Source organism: Adelges cooleyi, unplaced genomic scaffold (assembly GCF_023614345.1).
Source record: "Adelges cooleyi isolate 19-005CV unplaced genomic scaffold, UGA_ACOO_1.1 ACOO_flye_CR_arks_rails_tigmint_CR_PRNA_651, whole genome shotgun sequence".
NCBI lineage: Eukaryota > Metazoa > Arthropoda > Insecta > Hemiptera > Adelgidae > Adelges > Adelges cooleyi.
The window spans coordinates 101203-122076 of record NW_026096352.1 but is presented as its reverse complement, the minus strand read 5'-3'; the positions used below and the strand labels follow the sequence as shown (position 1 = coordinate 122076).

At 31.1% G+C, this 20874-nt stretch overlaps 3 protein-coding genes across 4 annotated transcripts; 2 read left to right on the top strand and 1 right to left on the bottom strand.

Moving 5' to 3' along the window:
• Positions 1-1270: 1270 nt before the first annotated feature.
• LOC126844686 (uncharacterized) lies at positions 1271-7449 on the top strand. Its single transcript, XM_050583060.1, has 7 exons — positions 1271-1333; positions 1454-1613; positions 4647-4714; positions 5933-6113; positions 6182-6240; positions 7176-7239; positions 7333-7449. The coding sequence occupies exons 1-7, from the start codon at positions 1277-1279 to the stop codon at positions 7419-7421; spliced, it is 678 nt and encodes a 225-aa protein (XP_050439017.1). The 5' UTR covers positions 1271-1276; the 3' UTR covers positions 7422-7449.
• A 1096-nt stretch (positions 7450-8545) lies between these two features.
• Positions 8546-13458, bottom strand: LOC126844648 (uncharacterized). 2 transcript variants are annotated; one of them, XM_050582984.1, is made up of 3 exons: positions 13375-13458; positions 10301-10362; positions 8546-9715 (listed from the first exon to the last, which is right to left on the bottom strand). In XM_050582984.1, exon 3 carries the CDS (start codon positions 9633-9635, stop codon positions 8928-8930), a length of 708 nt encoding a protein of 235 aa, XP_050438941.1. In that variant the 5' UTR covers positions 9636-9715; positions 10301-10362; positions 13375-13458; the 3' UTR covers positions 8546-8927. The 2 variants fall into 2 exon arrangements, with proteins under 2 accessions (XP_050438941.1, XP_050438942.1); XM_050582985.1 differs by lacking the exon at positions 13375-13458 and adding an exon at positions 11182-11245.
• Positions 13459-16903: 3445 nt separating this feature from the next.
• Positions 16904-19519, top strand: LOC126844571 (zinc finger protein 91-like). The gene is made up of 2 exons (XM_050582858.1): positions 16904-17009; positions 17950-19519. Exon 2 carries the CDS (start codon positions 17978-17980, stop codon positions 19154-19156), a length of 1179 nt encoding a protein of 392 aa, XP_050438815.1. The 5' UTR covers positions 16904-17009; positions 17950-17977; the 3' UTR covers positions 19157-19519.
• The last annotated feature ends 1355 nt before the right edge of the window (positions 19520-20874 follow it).

Here is a 20874-nt window from a genome sequence, read left to right as displayed (position 1 = left end):
TCAGAGTTCGAATATCCAATACTTTTTTTAGTTGGTAACATGATTTCAAAACGATGTGTGGGTAATTGGTATCACGTTTTTTATTTTCAGCGCAATGTCCTTTGAAATGAGTAGTTATATTTTTATCTCCTATACCATTTTTTTAAACATATTTCGTTTGGTTGATTGTGTTATTATATGTTTGACCTATTTACTTGCAAGGTAAATACTTATTTTAAATATTCGTACAATATTATCTTTACCAAATGTTTTATAAACAAATAATAACGAACAAAAAACAACTTGATGTTTTATTTCAAAACTTTTGCGCCCACTAAAACAAGCAATAGGATTTTTTATTATTCACACCTACAGTATAAAAACGCATCGTTTAAGCATCGTTTATTTTTAAGTGATTTTATCACTTTTATATGTATCAATGCTTGAATAACCTTGACTTCTCCGTTTCCACTATGCTCTGTCCCCCCTATACCCCGAATTTATTTTACTGGCTTAGTTTTTATTTGAATTACTTATTGAAGGGGTTAAACCTAACCATTGTGGTATGAGACCTTTTTTCGTAAAAGTTGAGTTAAGTATCGTTCAGCTAGCCACATAAAATAATATGCAAATTTCAGCTATCTAGGTCGAATACTACAACTAATTTAGCTCAACTAGACAACTGAACAAACATATTCATTTAGTTTTAGGGAAAAACCGCTATACTGCAAAAATAACTATGAAACAATTTTTTGCAAGCACACTAGACGTTAGGTTATAATATTCGAGAATAACAGCCATATATTATGTAAATTAATATAGGCGTACACGGGTACTAGTCTGAAACCTAATTGGTTGGAACCAACATTAATGGGAGTAATTTAAAAAAAAAAAAAGGTAATTATTTATAAAACCTCATGAGTGCTTGAGTGATTCACCATAAAATGTTCACCCTGTACATTTAATGTAAATTGTTATTACTATTATTATTTATTATAACAGTGTATTCTGTGGATACACCAGCGCTTATAACATTTTACAATAATAGAAACAAAACGTTGCATATGTATCACGGTGCTATCAAATATAATGTCCAAGAACAAAACAAAATATGTTTTGGCAAACATTGTTTGTTTTTGCAATTGGGGTAACGCAACACCGAAGCCGCATAGAAAATACTTAGATACTTTACTGTTTATTCGTCGTTCGACTTCGATGCACAATTGTTTTACAGCTATAATATTATTAAAAGTACTCGATTGGATTCTTATTATTATTTTAAAAATCTAATAAAACTATGCATTTCAAGAGCGCTCTTATTATCTACGCGTTATATTTCGTGACGTCAGCATGGGTAAGAGTGTAATAATACCTACTGTTTATTAATTGTTCGCATCGGATAGTATAAACTTAAAAACTGAAATACATTCCGATTATGTATGTGTGTAAACTGCCACGTCATACTTTATTTCAGAGCGTCGGACTAAACAGTGATCAATTGATAGAGTTGAAAACACTGGTTAGAAATTACAAAAAATCTAATCGAGTTGACAAGATTGGATTCGCAAAAGACGTGGAAAAAACCCTTGGAATGAAATGGGAAAATGCTGAATCTATGTTTGAATACAATTCAAGTAATGTACTGATAAAGAATTTTATTACCTATCTTTCGGACAGTATTTGTTGAACTGACTCGCCAAAATAACTGCAATTTTGTAGCACAATACTAAAAAATATTACAACTTTTATCTCACTTCATCCGCGCGTACTCGTAACACGCACTGTTTTTTTTTGTACTTGTTAGTGGTTTATAAATCCATTTTTTTTTTTTTCACATGCACCCATAGAATAGCGGGGGGGGGACGCGCCCTGTGAGGAATTACTTCCCCCCAGTCTCTGATGCCATTTATTGGGTACACTAAACAATAAATACAACCATAAACTTAAAAACTAACACACCCACTTCGGGTGGTGGCCTAATAACAATATTCACATTAGGCCACAACGAAATTTAGTTACAAGTTTATTAGTCTATACAGGTTTATATACAGTCGGTGGAATGTTTCCGGACCAGTGACGCGCGCACACGCCACCCTTGCACGCCGGGGTTCTCAATTGGCCGGCCGCTGTCTAGCCCTCTCTGCTTCCTCCTTCTCTTTGAGGACCGACTCGGCAAAGCGGGTGACCGCGTTCCACGCATCAGGGCTTGCAATCATGTTGGCGACCAGTGTCTCCGGGACAACTTCGCCGACGACGTCCTGGAGGTCCCGCCTTTGGGACTCCCAGGCCGAACACTCCACTAGCGTGTGATAGGCACTGTCCACCATGCCTTCACAGTGTGAGCATGCTGGACTGGATGCTTTGCCGATCCTGTGGATGAATTCGTTGAAGCACCCATGCCCAGACAGCAACTGGGTTAGGCGGTAGCCCATCATCCCGTGCTTCCGTCCAACCCATTTCCGGAGGTCAGTGACGAGCGTTCTCGTCCACTCACCTCCTGTTGCTGTCCGAAGTCTGTCCTCTCACTTGCCGAGGGTAGCAGTCCTGAGGGGGGCCCGTTGTCCGGATCCTTCTTCTGCTTGCCGGCGGAGGCGGAACGCCTCTTCTCGCTCCCTCGCCAGCAGGTCGATCGGCGGTATCGCAGCCAGCACGTTGGCTGCGTCGTACGACACGGTGCGGTACGCGCAGACACTGCGGAGTACAGCTCTGCGCTGCACCTTCCTCAATTCCCCTACTCTGGCTTGGTTTAGCCCGCTGGCCCGAACCGGTGCTCCGTAGAGGAGAATGGAGTGGACGACACTAACGAGTAGTCTCCGCCTTGGCTCACGGAGGCCGCCGATGTTAGGCATAAGCCTAGTCAACGACGTGAGCGCACCCTGCGCTTTGACCGCCGCGGCTTTGGCGTGCTGCTTGAAGTTAAGCTTGCGGTCGACTAGCATTCCTAGATAGTTGATCGTCTCTCCCAGCTTAACTTCTACCCCGTTCAGGAAGATACGCGGATCGCTAACCTTGTACCTGCGCCTGATCATCGCCGCTTCCGTCTTCTCAACGGCGAGTTGGAGATCCAGCTCCCGGAACTTTGCTGCCACCGCACACAGAGCTCGGTTTGTCCTATCTTCCACCTCCTCGACCGTCTTGCCGGAGGCGATGATCAACGTGTCGTCCGCGAAACCGATGACCGTCGCCTGGTCCGGTAGATCGGCTCGCAGCACCGCGTCATACGTAAGGTTCCACAAGGTCGGACCGACCACCGAACCCTGTGGAACGCCGCAGGATACCTCGATGGTGACTTCTCCACCGTCAGCTGTTGGGCACGCGACCCTGGCTGCTCGCTCCGAGAAATAGGACCGGAAGATGCGCTGCAGGTACAGCGGCACTTCCCATTCCTGTAGGGCCCGCATGATGTGGCGCCAGCCGATCGAGGTTTATAAATCCCTAGCCGGACAGGAAGCTACTCTAAAATATCCCTAAGGACTTTCTATAAATTTTAAATTGCAACGTACAATATTATTTATATTTGTAATTGCTGAAACGCCGAGTAAACATTAAGGTATTAATTAAAATATTAATATGAATGACAAGCTTTAAGTATATTTTTATATGCATATATAAATAAAGCGTTTACATCTGTTACGTGGTGCCGTCATAATCAGGAGATAAAGCAGCCGGAGTGACACACACATAAAATATAAAAAAAAGCCAGTGCAGTGGAGTCGGGGCATAGTGGGGACGGAGAGGTCACAGGTCAACAGATTTTATTATAACTGAAAGTGATAAAATCACTTTTAAATAAACGCTTCGATGCGAATCTGTGGATAGTATGTTCACACCAGTTATAGCGTTTTAGAAGATATCGTGGGACCAGCAATAATGTACTTAAAATTTAATATTTAGTCTTGTGCAGGGTGGATACGATAAGGGTTGATCGTCTGCCTATAAAAATGTACTGTCATAGTTACCCATATATCGTAATTAACAATTAATAAAAATATTTTCATTACCTGTTGACAGTTGATTCACTCACACATAGCAACCTAGAAACTGACTACGACCAAAGTGTATATTTACCCTATTTTTGTTGTTTTTCCTCAGTAAAAAAAAAAATTGCCTACAGATTTTTGAGAAAATTGTATATGTTATAGTTCCATTTTAGATCTACCTTCGGTCTAATTTTCAGATCTAAATTTCTAAATCTTTGCTTGAAAAAGGAAAAAAAAAAAAAAATTCTATCCCTTCTAGGGGAAAGGGTTTATGATATTTTTTTGGTTTGTTAATGTTTATCGATAGTGCTATGTTTGAAGAACAATTCATATAAATTTGGAATTTTTTCGACTATTTTTAAAAAAGTAATAGAGCATCGTAATTTTAAGTTGAAATTTTTTTTTTGTGTTTTTCTCGATTTTGATGAGGAAGGGGTAACTTTTTTAAATTTTTGGCCTTATAAAGTACCATCCAGATATGATTACAGAGCTATAGAGTTGCTACACGAAGAAATCGGTTCAGCTGTTTACGAGGGTCCAGACACAAACAAAAAATGAATACATAAAAACACATCATTGTAAAAACAATACCTTTTCAGCTCCGCACCGAAGCTAAAATGATATTGTTACAATACTTATTTATTGAAAAGATATAACTTAATTAACAATCGATCAATTTGTATACAGATGACCCCGATTTGCATTGTTTATTGAAGACGTTGGCGAATATGGACAAAAGCTCCGACAAAACCGAGGTATTTAACGTCTCAAAAAAACTAGCATAAAAGACATACAAACATACATTTATTTATAGATAATAGTTATAAGTTTGACATATTTTCCAACAAAACGACTCAATTCTTAAGTGTTGTAACCCTACAAATGCCAAATTTTCAATTTGTTTTACAATACAAAGTGATTCGTTAAGAATAAGACACTCGTTTTCTCATTTTCTCTAGAAATAATCGCAATTTTGTAGTTATTAATTTTTTTTTAGAGAAAACTAGTGTCTTATTTTTATGTGTATGTTACAAGACAATAAATTCAAAATTTAAACATGGCCTTAGTTGATAAGATTTATCACTTTAGGGATTGTGTTTTAATTTTTTTTATTGAAAACGTATGTAATAAAAATTGGGCAAACTGTTAAAAAAAACTATTTAGCGTATCATAAAGCTGCTTTCGATTATGTTGATTTATTTAATTTTAATTAAATAACATAATTTTTTTTTTTTTATTAAAAGAGGAATTGATATAAAAAGCTTTTTATCATATGTATACAATGAGATTTTTTTATCATAGGCCAACCAATATCTCACTGGGTTTAATAAAAAATTGAATTTTTTTTTTCATAGTGTTTTTATATAATATGTGATCTCAATTTTACTACAAGAACAATTTGCAATCAATTGTTACACATTTTTTTTAAAATGTCAATTACTTTGAAAATCAACTTTATTTAAACATCTTTATTTTTTTAAAAAGAATGAAAGTGCGGGGAAATGTTTTACATTGTAAGTTTTTTTTGTAATTTAAATTTGGTTCAACTTTAGGGTGTCACACATACATTTCATAATACTTAACTCAATGTACTTGGACTTTATTGAATAGGGCCCACAGTATTCTTTTTAGTAAAAAATTAAAGATGTTTAACATTGTTTTAAACTGTAATTGATTTTCGGTTGTTATCAAAGTAATTGACATTTAAAAAAAAATGTACTACAATTGATTGGTAACTTGTTCTTGTAGTAAATGTATTGTTTGATTTTTAGTTTGCTTTTTAGTTTACTTTTTTACTATTTTGTTTTTTCAATCATACAGTATGAGTAGTAAGTTAAGTAAGACAAAAATCCGCATGCAGTTTAGGGTTATCACTTATTTTGTACTATTAACAGTAAAAATGAATTCTGTGGTACTAAAATATAATTATTTTTTAAGTAAGTACAAGTTCTGTATGTTTATATTGTTTTCAGGTTAAAATACTCGATTTTCAAGAAGTAAATTTTCTCCTGGACAACTTTAATGCAGTCTCCAGATCTCGAAGACAACAGAGATTTCGTACTCGTCAGCAGCTATTTCAAGTATTTTACTTTTGGAGAGGAATGAATAGAGCATTGAGCGGAAAATTAAGAGAACTGGAATCCGGTAGACGCGGTAATGTACATAAGCCTTGGAAGCGGTTCACTTATGTAGACAGTTTTTAATTTTTAATTCAATTTTAGCCAACTATGTAGTTAACGCTGTGGAATGCTTGTGGTTTATGTTGGAAATCAAAAAAGCCGTAAGTGCAAAAAAAAAAGGAGGAGGGGGAAAAAGCCTCTTGATACATTAAATAGAAAACTTCTAAAAGAAAAAAATTGAAATAAGGACTTTCAAAAAAAATGTAGGGCATATCATTATTTATAAATACAATTGGTTAACAATTTATAATTAATAAAATAAATAAGTAAGAATGTATGGGAGATCCAGTGTCAACAAAAGTTATTTGTTGTAGAAAGAACCTTTTAACAGTGTACTTTTTTAATTCTAATGGATTGGAACTCGAAAATGTAGTTTACTGTTATGGTGGTACATAATGTTCAGATCACAAAGGTTTTACTGTAATGGAAACATATAATAATATTCTTTTTTTAACACATATTCTTCATGTCTTAATTTTTCATTAAGAGGACGCCAACCACCTGTTTATTAAACAGTCAATTTTTCGCAAAATCCTAATTAAGAGCTAATTAAATTTGTAATATACTGGTTAATACAATAGTTAATAATGATTCATTATTGGTTGTATTTTATTGTCAGAATATCACAGTAATTTGTATAATAACATAAAGTTACACATTTTTTCATCACACTAACTTTTGACGGTTTAATTGAACAAAAGGCCAATATTTTTTTTATTATTTATAAGATTAAGAATTCAATGTAGTTTTGAGGAATCGGATTTTGAAAATAGTACTCACAAGCGAAACTTACAGCGCACCAAGCTCACCAGCTAATCTAATTCATACAGTAAAATATGACACTTGAAAATGTTATGCTATTCATATTGCAGTGTTCATATACCTACTTTAAGCTTTAAGATTTTTATTTTAAATTGTAAAAATGTTGCACTAATGAGAGAGAAATTTATTGTTTGAAAAATAAATAAACATTTAAATTTTTCTTAAACACAGCCTATTCTAAAGCATGTATTAATACTTTTTTCATATATTGTAGGTCTGCGCTAACGGTTTCATGTCCCTTGATTCTGGCGATAAATCTACAATGAAAGAGTTCCACGGTAAAGTTAATTTAAACAGTTTGCTTATATGATTTAAGTAACGACGGATTTTGGTCATCACCTAATAAAAAAATGTAATTTTCCTTTTTTTAGGTAAAACAAAAGTAAACTTTTTGGATTTCGTGAAAAGAACATTGGTTCACGATAAACATAAACAAGACCCACAATCTCCAAAACTATAATATTAATTTTCAATAATACAATTTTTACAATTTTGAATTTTTTTTAAAGGTGTATAATGTCCTTTATTTATAATAATAAAGGACATAATATATTGTAATTGTTAATATTTTACCATGTATACCACAGTATACATTGAATGTTTTTTTTTAATAAATATAAATGTTTGTAATTAAAAATAAAATGTTTTATCGTTTAACATTATTTGATTTATAACAAAAAATAAGTAGATAAATTAAATTATTTACATAGAGAATAATACAGAATATTTTTATTAAAAAATGAAATAACTATAATTAACTTAATAAAAATGTACTTATTGAAAAAAAATCCAGTTAAAACAACAGTATCAGCAGAAAACGTTTCTTTCAACCTAATATTATGTTATTAATTCTAGAGTGAAGAACAAAATATGTATATTGTTTGTAATGTTACTAAGTTTACAATAACACAAATAATAATGGCTGGAACGCAGAATTTTTGTTAACTGCTAGAAAGCTTCTCTTTTTAATTTAACCATAAAATATATTAGACAACATAAAAAAATTATATAAATCACAAGTAAATAAATATAACATTGCTTAGGAACACTAAATGTATTATAATAATTCTATCTTACGATAAACTAACAAGTATAAGGAACTTGATTTAACTAGGAAATATAAGCTTTTTTAATGTTCGAAACATTAAGTTCTGTTGATCTAGTTTTTATAGGAAGCTAAGCATATTATGCTTGTATTTAGTATACACAATGCGACTTTAGAAAGGGGTATTGATTATTTTCTTAAAACTTGCAAAAAAATAAACTGTTAAAAAAAAACAGCCGTGTGATACAAAGACCTAAGTCCTAACTATGTTCTATAATTTTTTTTTCAATTAGATAAATGACAAATCAGCATAGCCTAGTTTTGATTTATAATTTTAATAATAAATCAAATGACATTATTTTAATTTAAATTAATAAGTATTCAGGGACAATAAAGTAGTTTAATTGAATTTCAATGAAGATTTTATATTAAATCGGATAGTGTACAATAAGAAACACAATTTGAAACAGTTTCATATAAAATTACACAAGAAAGTTCATATAAAAAGAGTGCAACTTAAATGATAATTACCTTAAGTAAGTGTGCTTATTTAGGAGGAAAACTCTAATTTATTTTATTAACTCCCAACTTAATAAATACATATTTTTGTTCATAAAAATGTTTGGAATATGATTGTGTACACTCGGTATAGTTGAAGGAGATGATTAGATTGATAGGTTTTAATTACCGGAGAAAATGAAGAAAGAATAATAAGAATTTCTTTTTCTCGTGAAAATGTTTCAGCTATTATCTTTTTTTTCTCAAAACTGCTTTTTATTGAATAGAAATGGCACTTGAAAGAAAATGAATAGCTCTTTATATTATCGTGAGACTAGACCAGCTTACTCAACGGAGTAAAACGCCAAAATTATTATGTCACGGTAAAGTTAAAAAAAAAAAAAATAATAATGTCATGTCCTATTAAATTACAGAAGAAACAGAAGCATCAGCCGGTTTATCCGAAGGAGGCGCGTTATCGTCAAGACATTCGGAAGATGTCCCTTCGTCGTCGTTTTCACTGTCATCAGACGGCTCGAACGTTCGTGACTTTTCAACAGCAAATTCGATGGACAACGTTAAATGTTTATTATTTGCAAAATAAACCTTTCTCATACCTTCGACCGCAGCAACCGCGTCTTCCACGCGTTCGAATTGAACGTAAGCATACGTGTCGCCTAAGAGATGTTCTATTTGCTTGATTTTCCCGAACCGTTTGAATTCCTTTTCCAACCACACGTCCGTGGTCCGTGAACAAAATTTGCCAACCCACACCCGGTTGGTCGGCTGCGATTTCCCGAAACTGCTTTGCAGATTTTTCGTAAAACAGTCATCGGGTATTCGGGCTTTTCTCATATGCGGTGGCTTGTATCCCGTTAGACTGCACGGAGAAACGAAATTGGGCAACGTCGAACGATAAGTAGGGAATTTGCCGAACTCGCGATTGTCACAATGTCCGAAATTGCATATGCGGAAAGTGTTTATTTCGAATTGGCCGCCACAAAAGGTTTTCTTATAGCGGATGGCAGCGTTGCGTGTCAATCGTCTGATTTTATCTCCCCTAAGAAGACTGAGCTTTTTCCTTTTTGATATACCAAAACTAGGCTTCGGAATATCGACACCACGGTTCATATTTCTTTTTTCACAGTGACTTTTGTACAGTTAAATTATCTTGGCCTCTATCCCGATTGCGTTAACCACCGTACGACGACCTAGAAATCATTCGTTTCATCAATTAATTAATATCAACACATTTTAAGCTAAGTTACTTGGCACATACGTCTTACCTCTAGGGGTCATTGAAAGATAAGTTATAAGAATTGATAGATTAGATATCTAGAGAGGAGGAAGGTTAGGAGTGAATACAGAAGAAGGCTAGATGGAAAAGAGGTTATAGGGTCTCATCCTTATAGGCTGATTCCCCTCACCCTATTCCTTCCTCTCCCTCCCAACATGATTGAAGCGACACCAAAGTTATGTTTTAAATTTAATTAACAGGTTAATAGATTTTTTGTCATGAATGTGTCTCATTTTGGTCTTCTAGCCATCAAGTACCATGAGACATATTCATGATCCAATGTCTTTCCTTCGAGGGAAAACTAACGATTTTATAGTATATTATAAGGTTTTTTTAAAAAAATATGTTTGTATCTCAAGATACACTTGGATAGGAATTACCTAGGACAACAATAATAAATGGTTACAATTTTCAAGCTAGACTCATAAGTGATAAAAGGTAACTTGAGATTTTGGAGGTCTCCAAAAAAAAAAACCTTAAAAAACTTTAAAAAAAATACCTTTTGAGCTTCACGTCGAAGTTGATAAATGAGATTTCCTTATGTAAAAACACTGCATGGATCTGAAAAAATACACAATATGGTTTTAAATTTTTTTTCATCCCAAGCCACTGAAGAAATATATACATTTTTGAAAAGTTGAATACTATTTTTTTTCAATTATTTATAACAGCTATAAATACTTAAAAACAAGAAATTTTTGATCAGCGGATCTTAAGATTTTCCAAAAATAATTTGATAGATATACTATTTAAAAAACGGTTATCTAATTAAGTTTCGTTTATATTATAAAAATTTAGCATGGGAATAAAATCAGAGAAAAACTACTAAGTATTGAATTATTATCCTGGTTTCAATAAAACGTTGATTTTTTTTTATGCATAGTAATTAACTGTTCACACGTTGCATACAATTTTAGATCTACCAAATTAACATTGTTTTTTTTAAATAGGTATACTTAAAAAAAAATATTTAGTAATTCTACCTAATTGCCTATCTAAGGGTAATTTCAATTGGGTGATGGAATTAATGAATACAATTTTAACCTGGTTATTAATTCAAGGATTTTTAATTGCAGGTGAAAATTACCTAAATCTTAGATGGGCATTATTTAAACAATTTGTTTTAAATATGAGAATAAATTGTTTTAAATATTTAATAAAAATTAAAATATAATTAAAACAAAATTAAAATAGTAATATAAGGTTTTATTTAAATGTTTACACAAGAGCCACCAAACAATAATTTCAAGGTACATATTATTTCAAGTAAAAAATTATTTAATGCACTAAATAAACACGAATTTTAATAACTCATTTTTTTAAAATTATTTTTTGTTATATAAATAAAAAATGCTTAGGTTTAACTTATGTAATCCTTACCCAACCGAGGTTCGGTCTTCTGGTATAATTATTTATTATAGCTATATGTAGGTACATATTATTTATTAAGATATCATACAGCTAATATCTGAAACGACAATAAAAAATACCTGACTAGTATTTAATCAGTCAATAGAAATTAATCCTATGCAATCTATATAAGCGTTAATATGTCTTGATAGGTAGGTAATATTCAAAAACGGATCAAAATATAATTTGTATACTTAAGTAACAGCCAAGTGTCTAGACACAATGAACCGCCATCATAACAAAGTCGGAATTCAGAACCCTTCGTCGTAACAACCGCCATCAATGTAGAAAACAGCTGCAAACAGTCTCATACAATAATTTATATGAAATCGATGTCCCTTCTAACAATAAAAACAACCTTTTGTAGCCCAAGCAACAGCTGTTACCCACGTTATCTGATTTTCGTAGAGAAAAATAAATTTAAGGTCCTATTGCATTCCAACCTAATCGGACATTGAAATCTGAAGCGGTGCCTTTAAATTTTACAGTAAATTTCGGCATTGAACTGTTATGTTTAAATGCCATCTGATTGTTAAAAGTTTTTTAAAACTGATTATCTCTATCAGCTGACTTATGTTTGAATTATATTTGTATTTGTATTTCTTTTTATGACTAAATATTTTGTAACACTAATCTGTATTATGATTACTTATTAATACATATATACTTATCACTAGTCTACAATTGAAATAATAATTGACAGTGCAACTACAGAGTTAGGGGCTAGGTTAGGTTTTAGGGGGAAAAAAGTGAATGCCTTTTTTTAAATTAATGTATGCACAATTAATCATTTATGGGCGTAATAAATAAGCACGATATACAATTTTAAGAGTTTAAATTAAAAAATTAATAATGCAGTCATATATTTCATATTTTACCGAGTAAAAAAAGTGTATGTATAGATATAAATATAATAATAAAAAAAAAAGTTAGGAATTAAAAACAATTGCAAACCCACGACGCGACACCGATAGGCTGAAAAGTATTGTTTTATTGTATTCGATTTCTTAACTTTTTAAAACTTTAAGAACTTGAATACTTGAATAGTTTGCAATTCTTTAAAAGAAAAAATGAGTGTCTTATTTTAAATGAATCACAAGGCTTATGTTAAAGTAAATAATTAAAACATTTTTTTTTTTTTAAACACGCTTTTCTAAAAATAGTAAAAAATAATTTTACTACATGAATAATTTACCAATCAATTGTAGCACATTTTTTAAAAAATGTCAATTACTTTAAAATAACCGAAAATTAACTACAATTTTAAATAATGTTAAACATCTATCATTTTTGACTAAAAGAAAAGCGTTGGCCCTATTCAACAGTCTCTAATACATTTATCAGATAACATTTCAGATAATGTTTTATACCTATTATAAGTTTTTTAGTAATTTAAATTTGGTTAAATATTATTGTGTGACACGTACATTTCATAACACTTTAGTCAATGTATTTGAACTTTGTTGAATAGGGCCCACGCTTTTCCTTTAAGTCAAAAATTAAAGATGTTTAACATTATTTAAAATTTCAGTTAATTTTCGGTCATTTTCAATGTAATCGACTTTTAAAAAAAATGTGCTACAATTGATTGGTAACTTGTTCTTGTAGTAAAATTATTTTTTACTTTTTAGTCCTATTAAAGGTATTTAATAATTAATGAATAGATTACTAAATTCGTTTTGGATGGTTTGAAAAAAAACATAAAAATTATAGTGAAATGACCTCTACATATGACCCCGTGTAGGGAGACCTGGATGTCCGAATCCCAATATTACTACAGGACAATGTATTATCATCCAAGATGAGTGTTTGAGCCAAGTTTCAGCCCTCTACGACATCAGGAAGTGAGTTAAATTAATTTTACAAGATTTGAAAAATATCCGTACAAACGTACGCGTTATCGAGTTAAAGAAAAGCATGTAAAAAAACGCAAACGGGTAGTAGGGCAGGCTGACATTATTAAACGCATCAATATTAGACATGACAAGTAAACGAGGTACATTACAATAATATGTTGGTAAGAAATAAGTAATTTGATATCATGAAGCTATACATGTTCGAAATGTTTAACTACAAATTAAACCTAAATATCTAATTGTCAATAGAACTCTTCAATTAAACGCATAATTTTACAGACAATATTATAGGTAAATCAGTACGCACCTTTTTGTATAATGTTCGGTAATAAATCGTAGATAGTAGATGGATACCTGTTCAGTATTCCTTAAAATAAAAATATTGGGCTTGGCTTTGCCTTATCACTTATTCAGAACCGATTGGACGTCGCCGCGCCACGTCAGCACTCCACTCATGGAAAAATCAAAGTAGGTATCTGCATGAATTAATTTTCAAAACATTAGCGGTAACGACATAGTATAACAAGTGGATAATTAACAGTATCGTTTAAAATGGTTTTAAACAACGGATATTGTTGTTTTTATTTACATTTGGTCAGGAAATATTTCTTAAAACTCGTCGTTGAATAATATTGTTTGTAGTTGTTCAGTTGTTACCGTAACCGTGGTATAACATTGGTATATACACTAAAAAACAAAAATCAATATTTAGTTGGCGTCTCTGTACGAGTTGTTGTTGGAGGTAGAAGTTGATACGGCGTTTCTGCGAAGTACACAGTTGTTAGCTGTATAATGTTAGTATTGCTTTGACATTTATTACTTAAAATGTTTGGAAATGGTTATACTATGAAGTAAGATTATTAGACAATTTGAAAAAATCAAAACACGAAGTCATTCACTATTGTCATAGAATACTGGGCTTGAGGCACTAAAAAGTCGACGAGCTATTGGTAAGACGTATGTATAGTAATAGTATGTAATAGTATAGTATAGTACATTAGTATTGGGTAGGAATATGGTTTTCTATATCCTCTAGCTTTAAAGTTATTAAAAAAAGTGCTGCTTTTTCAATCGCAAGCTGACCGTCGCTGCTTGCTATACTGGGATGGTGATACAAATCTCGTTGTAAATTCCCTTATTACCCATATCATTCGGATCGCTAATAATGTCTTCGCTTTTACTCTCTATTAATCCGTCGTTGGTATCGGTGTTAGTGTTTTGCCAACATTAAACTTATATTAGGAATAAGTTGTTCAGTTGTTGTTTTGAAACTACATTTACCTTTTTCCAATATAATATTTTACTAAAATAGCAAAAATATAAAAATTTAAACATCTATCTGTTGGTACGATGATCAGTCGAAGTCTGCCGTACCCCATTATGTTAGCGTCGCGCTTGTATGAGACTACCCGTGATATATATATATTTAACATTCATCATTTTTTTTATAAAAAGTACTGGAGTCTTTCTATTCTAGACTAGTCTTTTTCCTCGACTGTCTGTCCGCTTGGACGAGCATGGTTCAGCCCCGACGGTTCTTTATTATTGTTGTTGTTATTAATATTATTATTATTATTATACATTTTATAAAAATAAATTATCAACTATGTTTAACACAAAGCATAATAGACAAAAAAGAAAACATAAAATACAGAGAACCCCTGACTGCGTTTTCGCACCGCTGCAGCTATGCCAAGTTATCTGGCAACGTTAGTATGACGCTAACACAATACGAACCATGTTACAAATCATGGAGATACCTATGATAGGTTAAACACGTTTTTACAAAATTTCCTGATTTTCTTGTATCAGTACACTCATCTTTTTGAATTTGAATTTGGGCTTGTCCCATTTTAAGTATAAAATATAAGTTTATTTGACTAAAAACTCAAAATATAAAAGCAATTTTATTTATACTTAAATTAAAACTCAAGTATGTTTCATGGTACAAAAAATATTGTTTGTTTCCTTCCACTCTAGTTGCGGTTTCAAAATCTCAATCTTACCCGATAAAAAGTAATTTTTTTTTGTCATATTTGTTTAATTGATACTTAACTGTCTGCACATTCATTTAAAGTTTAAAGGATTGTAATCTTAAGCGCTAACGTAGGCAGCATTTACACAGCCTTTTTTGAAAGAAATTGGCTACTAAATTCTATATTATGCGTAAAGACTGTCTGTTTGGACTGTCGGATATGCTCTTTTCACAAAAATGTGAAACTTTCAAACATGCTAGCGCTTGAAAGTTAAACGATTCTTTGCGCGTTACACATCGATTCAGCTATCTGTGTAAAATCGACTGTGTATTCTTTAACTGTCCTTCATTATTTATTTCAAGTCCTACGTTCTCTAAATTTTTCCCTCAACATTCAAATGAAAGAATTTGTTAAGATTTAAAAACAACACTTTTCATAGATATCGTTAAGTCTGAACTTACATACTTATGTTATGTATTTGTTAAAAAATTAATGATTTAAAAAACAAATAAATTTGAAAATAGTAAATAATAAAAAATATTACAGTTTATGAAACTTTTAAAAAACTACATATAAATTATTATTTGTTACTCAAGTGAAAATTGCCCGTGTCTGGTGGTTTCATTATCTATGACTAGGTATATTAATAAAATCTTGGTTGTCTGTGCGGTGCTCTTTATCGTCAAAAGTACTTCATTGAATTATATCTAATTATTTGTATTCCTAGGTTCCCCAGGCGTGTTACTGTCTATTCAGATGTTAAAACAATTCTCTTCATTTTTTAAAATTGGCTAAAATTATTATAAATTATTGATTGGAAACATTTCTGAATGGCTAAAGCAGTACTATTTAAGGCTGCCATGTAATATTAACTAAACAAATTTAAAAATATTAAATTCAATATATGAAATAAAGTGTAAGAAAATATTTAAATAAAGATTTTTGTATTTTCATTATAATGTACAATTAGTGTTTGTTAACTTGTAACAATTTACGTTATCAAAATATTATTCTTAAATTGTTATCGCACTCGAGAAGATTCTGTTATCATCAATTTGAAATTGGCACCAAGTGGATAATTTTGGCGCAAGACACTAAATTTCTCTAATAATTTTGTCTTAATGTATCATTTCATTATATTGGATATTTTTTATCTTTTAGTAAAATAATCACTGCTTTTCAACATGTATGTGAGAGCACAGTGCGAACAACCATGTGAATAAAATAAAAATAGTTTGATGAGTATCTTTTCTTCTATATTACTTTCATAGGCGCAATTTCAATTTTTAACTTGGGGGGGGGGCTGGAAATGTTTTTAAAATATATATATAAGTAAATATGTTTTTGTATTTCAAAATTGTATGCATAACCTAATTTTTTTGGGGGGGGGGGGGGGCTAAGCCCACCCTAGCCCCCCCGTATATGCGCCTATGATTACCTTGTTGTTTACAGATTAATAAAAAAACACAATTATAATTTATATGTACATATTAAAAATTATAACTAATGTGACATAATAAACGCTTAAGGTATGGAAAGAATAAGTAAAAATTGGAGCAGATATTTTAAGCGCATATTTTGCTTTATTAAAAATATTTGCTAAGTTTTTAATTTAAATTATTGATATCTTTTGTTGTATTTTGACATGTTCCAGCTCAGTTGTGCAACACAGCCCTAGAAATACCCTTACAGTGTAATCATCTGCTCACGACGTCTTCATCTCTCAACAATCTTGCCTGCCGATAGCCGCTAATTTTAAAAAAGAAGTTTGGAAAAAAGCGAGCACTTAACTTATACTTATTATTTTATAAACTTGTATGTATGTCTATAAATCTGAAAGTTTGTTGGTTTGTTAACTATAGAATTCCACATCCTTTGACCTCAAGTTGCCAAATTTTGAATTAGTCTGTAACGTGATCCCAGGAAGGTTTCCGACGCATCTCCAACCGTCCCAAGACCAAAGAAGGTAGGTGCTCAAAACTTAACATTTTTCTTAAATTATTATTTTTGTCTTTTATAATAAAAATGTGTTACAAGCGAGCTGAGTAAAACCTGCTAATTTAATGTAAAAATGTCCAACCCATGTGCATAACCATCCAATCCATTTGACAATAATAAAAAAACGTTATTAAAAAACAAGATCTAGCTTGCAATAATTCTGGAAAACTATTTTTACTTGTCTAGTTAAGTCAAGTCAGGTTAAATTTTCTTATTTCTTAAGATTTAAGCTTTTCTAACCGACATTTAATGTAGGTATACAAAATGAATGTAAAGAACTGCACTATCGAGGCAATTTAAAATATTGTAATTGTTATTTAAGAAGGTGAACATATTTTGCAACTAATTAACATTAAAACTACCTACAGAAGCCTAACAATTGAATATAAACAGTAAAATATTATGAAGAAAGAAAAAATAGGTTTTTTTCTGAGCTTATGTATAGAAACTAATTACTTTTTTTATTTTATTACAAAACATTTTAATAGTTAATTTTTTTTTTGGTTTTATTCTGTTGCTTAATTTAACGTTATCAATATATAAGGTAACTCATAGTTAGAACACTCGGTTTGTAAGTAAGTTGTAGTGTTCAGTACCTTTTTCCATTTTTATAGAAATTGAATTACAGTAAAAACAATGTATTTAAAATGAGGCAACAGGTGCAACAGTGGGCTCTCGCAAAAAAAAAAAAAACAATATACAAGTTTTTTATTTAAACTAGTAGGTGCAATTAACATGTTTTGTGCGGCCATCTAGTGGAAATTAAAAAAAGATAAATATGCCTGTGATGCATTTAAATATTTTCTAATTATAAATAAAATTGTTGTGTGTTTGTCCATTGTTGCGCTCATCACCTTATTAGTATTAACTGTTTATCTGGAAATTAATTTTATAATTTTTTTTTTCAGAGCGTACGCTATCTAGTCAACTTGCGAGATGGCGAAATTTCCGAATCCTCGATACCATTACGAAATGAGTCCTAAAGCGAACTATAAAGTTGACATTGTTACATATAAGTGTGACCTATGTGAAGAAAAGTTTATCACACTAACCGATTTAAACAAACATAATGAAATCCATACCAAGGCAAACCCGAAAAACAGTCAGGCCAAACAATCTTATGAAACTCAAACCGTTCGTAAATCATCGAGAGTTCCGATTCCAAACAAAAAATTTTTGGGGTATGATTGTGATCTGTGCTCAAAATCGTATAATCGAGCGGATATGTTAGACTATCACAAAAAAAAATATCATCAAGAATTGTTATCTAAATGCGATGTTTGTAAAATTGTATTCTTTAACAAGCCAGAATTCGACACCCACAACTACGCAAAAAAACCAATACTTTGTAAAATTTGTCTCAAAAGTGAAGACAGAGACAAAAAAAGTAAATTACCAACTTGCCCAAAAAAACCCAAACCTAACGTGCCATTACCAAAATGCGCTTGTACCTGTTGTGCGCAATCAAATAACAAATTCAATAGAATGCATAAGTGCCCGGTATGTAATAAAAAATTTTTTAAACGAATAAATCTAATCAGACATAAACAATTAAAACATAACAAGGCGAACGAAAGTAAGACTGATGCAATGATGACTATGACTGATTCATCGTCGACGAAAACTGATGCAACATTGACTATGACTGATTCATCGTCGACGAAAACTGATGCAATGATGACTATGACTGATTCATCGTCGACGAAAACTGATGCAACATTGACTATGACTGATTCATCGTCGACGAAAACTGATGCAACATTGACTATGACTGATTCATCGTCGACGAAAACTGATGCAACATTGACTATGACTGATTCATCGTCGACGAAGACTGATTCAACGTCGACTGAAAGAGCTACAGCCGATCCGGAAGAGCTAAAAGTGTTACGAAGCTTATATACGAGCGGACAGTCATTTGATTGTGATATCTGTAACGAAATTTGTTCTAGACCCGATCACTTAGATTTGTATCTATGGAGAAATAGTGGTAACAGTGAAGAACGTGAACCCCCTCCCAAAACATATCCATGTTACGTGTGCCGTGAGCCACTTGCAACCTTGGAACTTAAGAAGGCGCATGAATACAACCATATTATAACAATGATTTTTTAATGCGTTTTGATTTAACGGGTAGATTTTTTTTTAAATACATTTTTATTAGCCACTTATTATATAAGACAAATTTGTAGACATTCTTTTTTCTTGCTTTCTCTTTTAATCCCTTTTATTTGGTTTGTATAACATTCCATCAATCTGTATCTTCTTTAGTTTTTTACGTTTCATCATAACTTAAGAAGGTGCATGAATTCGACCATATAGAAACAATGATTTTTTAATGCGTTTTGTTTATTTAACGAGAAGATTTTTTTTAAAAACATTTTCACTAGCCACTTATTATGTAAGATAAATTTGTAGACTTTCTTTTTTCTTGCTTTCTCTTTTAACCCCTTTTATTTGTTTTGTATAACATTCCATCAATCTGTATCTTTCTTAATTTATGTGTAACCTTAAACTAGTCATAAATCAACAGTGATTTTTTTTTTTTTTTAATGTAATTTAATCACTAAATACCAGATTTGAAAATAATTATAAGTACTACGTATGTATACTTAAAGAATATTACTTGTTTTTAAACCATTTTTTAAATTTATTTTAGTTTTATTGTGTGTTGTTCATTTTTTAAACAATTAGACGTGCAAGCATATTTAACATTTTTAGCTAATAAGCTTATGAATACTTAAGTTTACTATTAAACTTATTTAAAATTTAATTTCAATAATATGTAAAAAAAAAAAAAAAATGAATGACAAGTTTGATAATTTGTATTATGTACTTTACTATCCATATATTAAGTATATTATACAAATTCTTTATCAGAATAAAAATGAACTTTGTAGCATTAAGTATAAGTAAGTATTCTAGTCGTAGATAATTATTTTAAATTTGTATTTAACTATAAACTAGTCATAAATCAACAGTGATTTTTTTTTTAAATTAATTTATAAGTATGTATACATGACTAAAAATGTTCTTAGTACATCTAATCTAGTTACCTATTAATGGTCACACATCTTTTCTCAACATGGTCATATAAGCAACTTATTTTTGTTTAATATTTTAATTATAAACTTACTAAAACCTATCTATTATAGTTGATATTAGTATTGTAGTTTCATAGTGTGTTGTTCATTTTTGAAACAATTAGATGTGAAAGAATATTTAACATTTTTAGCAAATAGGCTACTTGAGTTTACTATTAAACTTTTTTTAAATTTAATTTCAAAAATATGTAAAAAAAAAAAAAATGATAAGTTTGATAATTTGTATTATGTACTTTACTATCTATAAATTAAGTACAAATTTTTCGTCAGAATGAATATAAACTTTGTAACGTTAAGTAAAGTAAACTCATTCTAGTCATAGTTAATTATTTTAAATTTGTGTGTAACCATAAACTAGTCATAAACAGTGATTTTTTTTTTAATGTAATTTAATCACTAGATTTGAAATTAATTTATAAGTATGTATGTAAGTACTTTAAGAATATTACTGTGGTTTTTAAGCCATTTTTAAATTGATTTTTGTATTTCTGTATTTTATACTTGCGTGCTACTTCAACGTACGTTATGCTATAACATTCCATCAATCTGTATCTTCCTTAGTTTATACGATTCATCATGACTTCCAAAAAACCTCTGCAGTATATAATTAAAAGTTCCTAATTACAATAAATATAATCACTTTTTAATGGTCACACATCGATCCTCAACATGACTCTATAAACTACTTTTCTTAGTATAATGTTTTACTTATAAACTTATAAAACCTAT

Bases quoted from the DNA above. Each gene is read 5' to 3' on its own strand.
- LOC126844571 (XM_050582858.1), top strand. From the start codon at position 17,978: ATGGCGAAATTTCCGAATCCTCGATACCATTACGAAATGAGTCCTAAA.
- LOC126844648 (XM_050582984.1), bottom strand. From the start codon at position 9,635: ATGAACCGTGGTGTCGATATTCCGAAGCCTAGTTTTGGTATATCAAAA.
- LOC126844686 (XM_050583060.1), top strand. From the start codon at position 1,277: ATGCATTTCAAGAGCGCTCTTATTATCTACGCGTTATATTTCGTGACG. The intron at 6,241-7,175 runs GTAAGTGCAAAA...CATATATTGTAG, and splicing joins TGTTGGAAATCAAAAAAGCC to GTCTGCGCTAACGGTTTCAT. The intron at 7,240-7,332 runs GTAAAGTTAATT...TCCTTTTTTTAG, and splicing joins TACAATGAAAGAGTTCCACG to GTAAAACAAAAGTAAACTTT.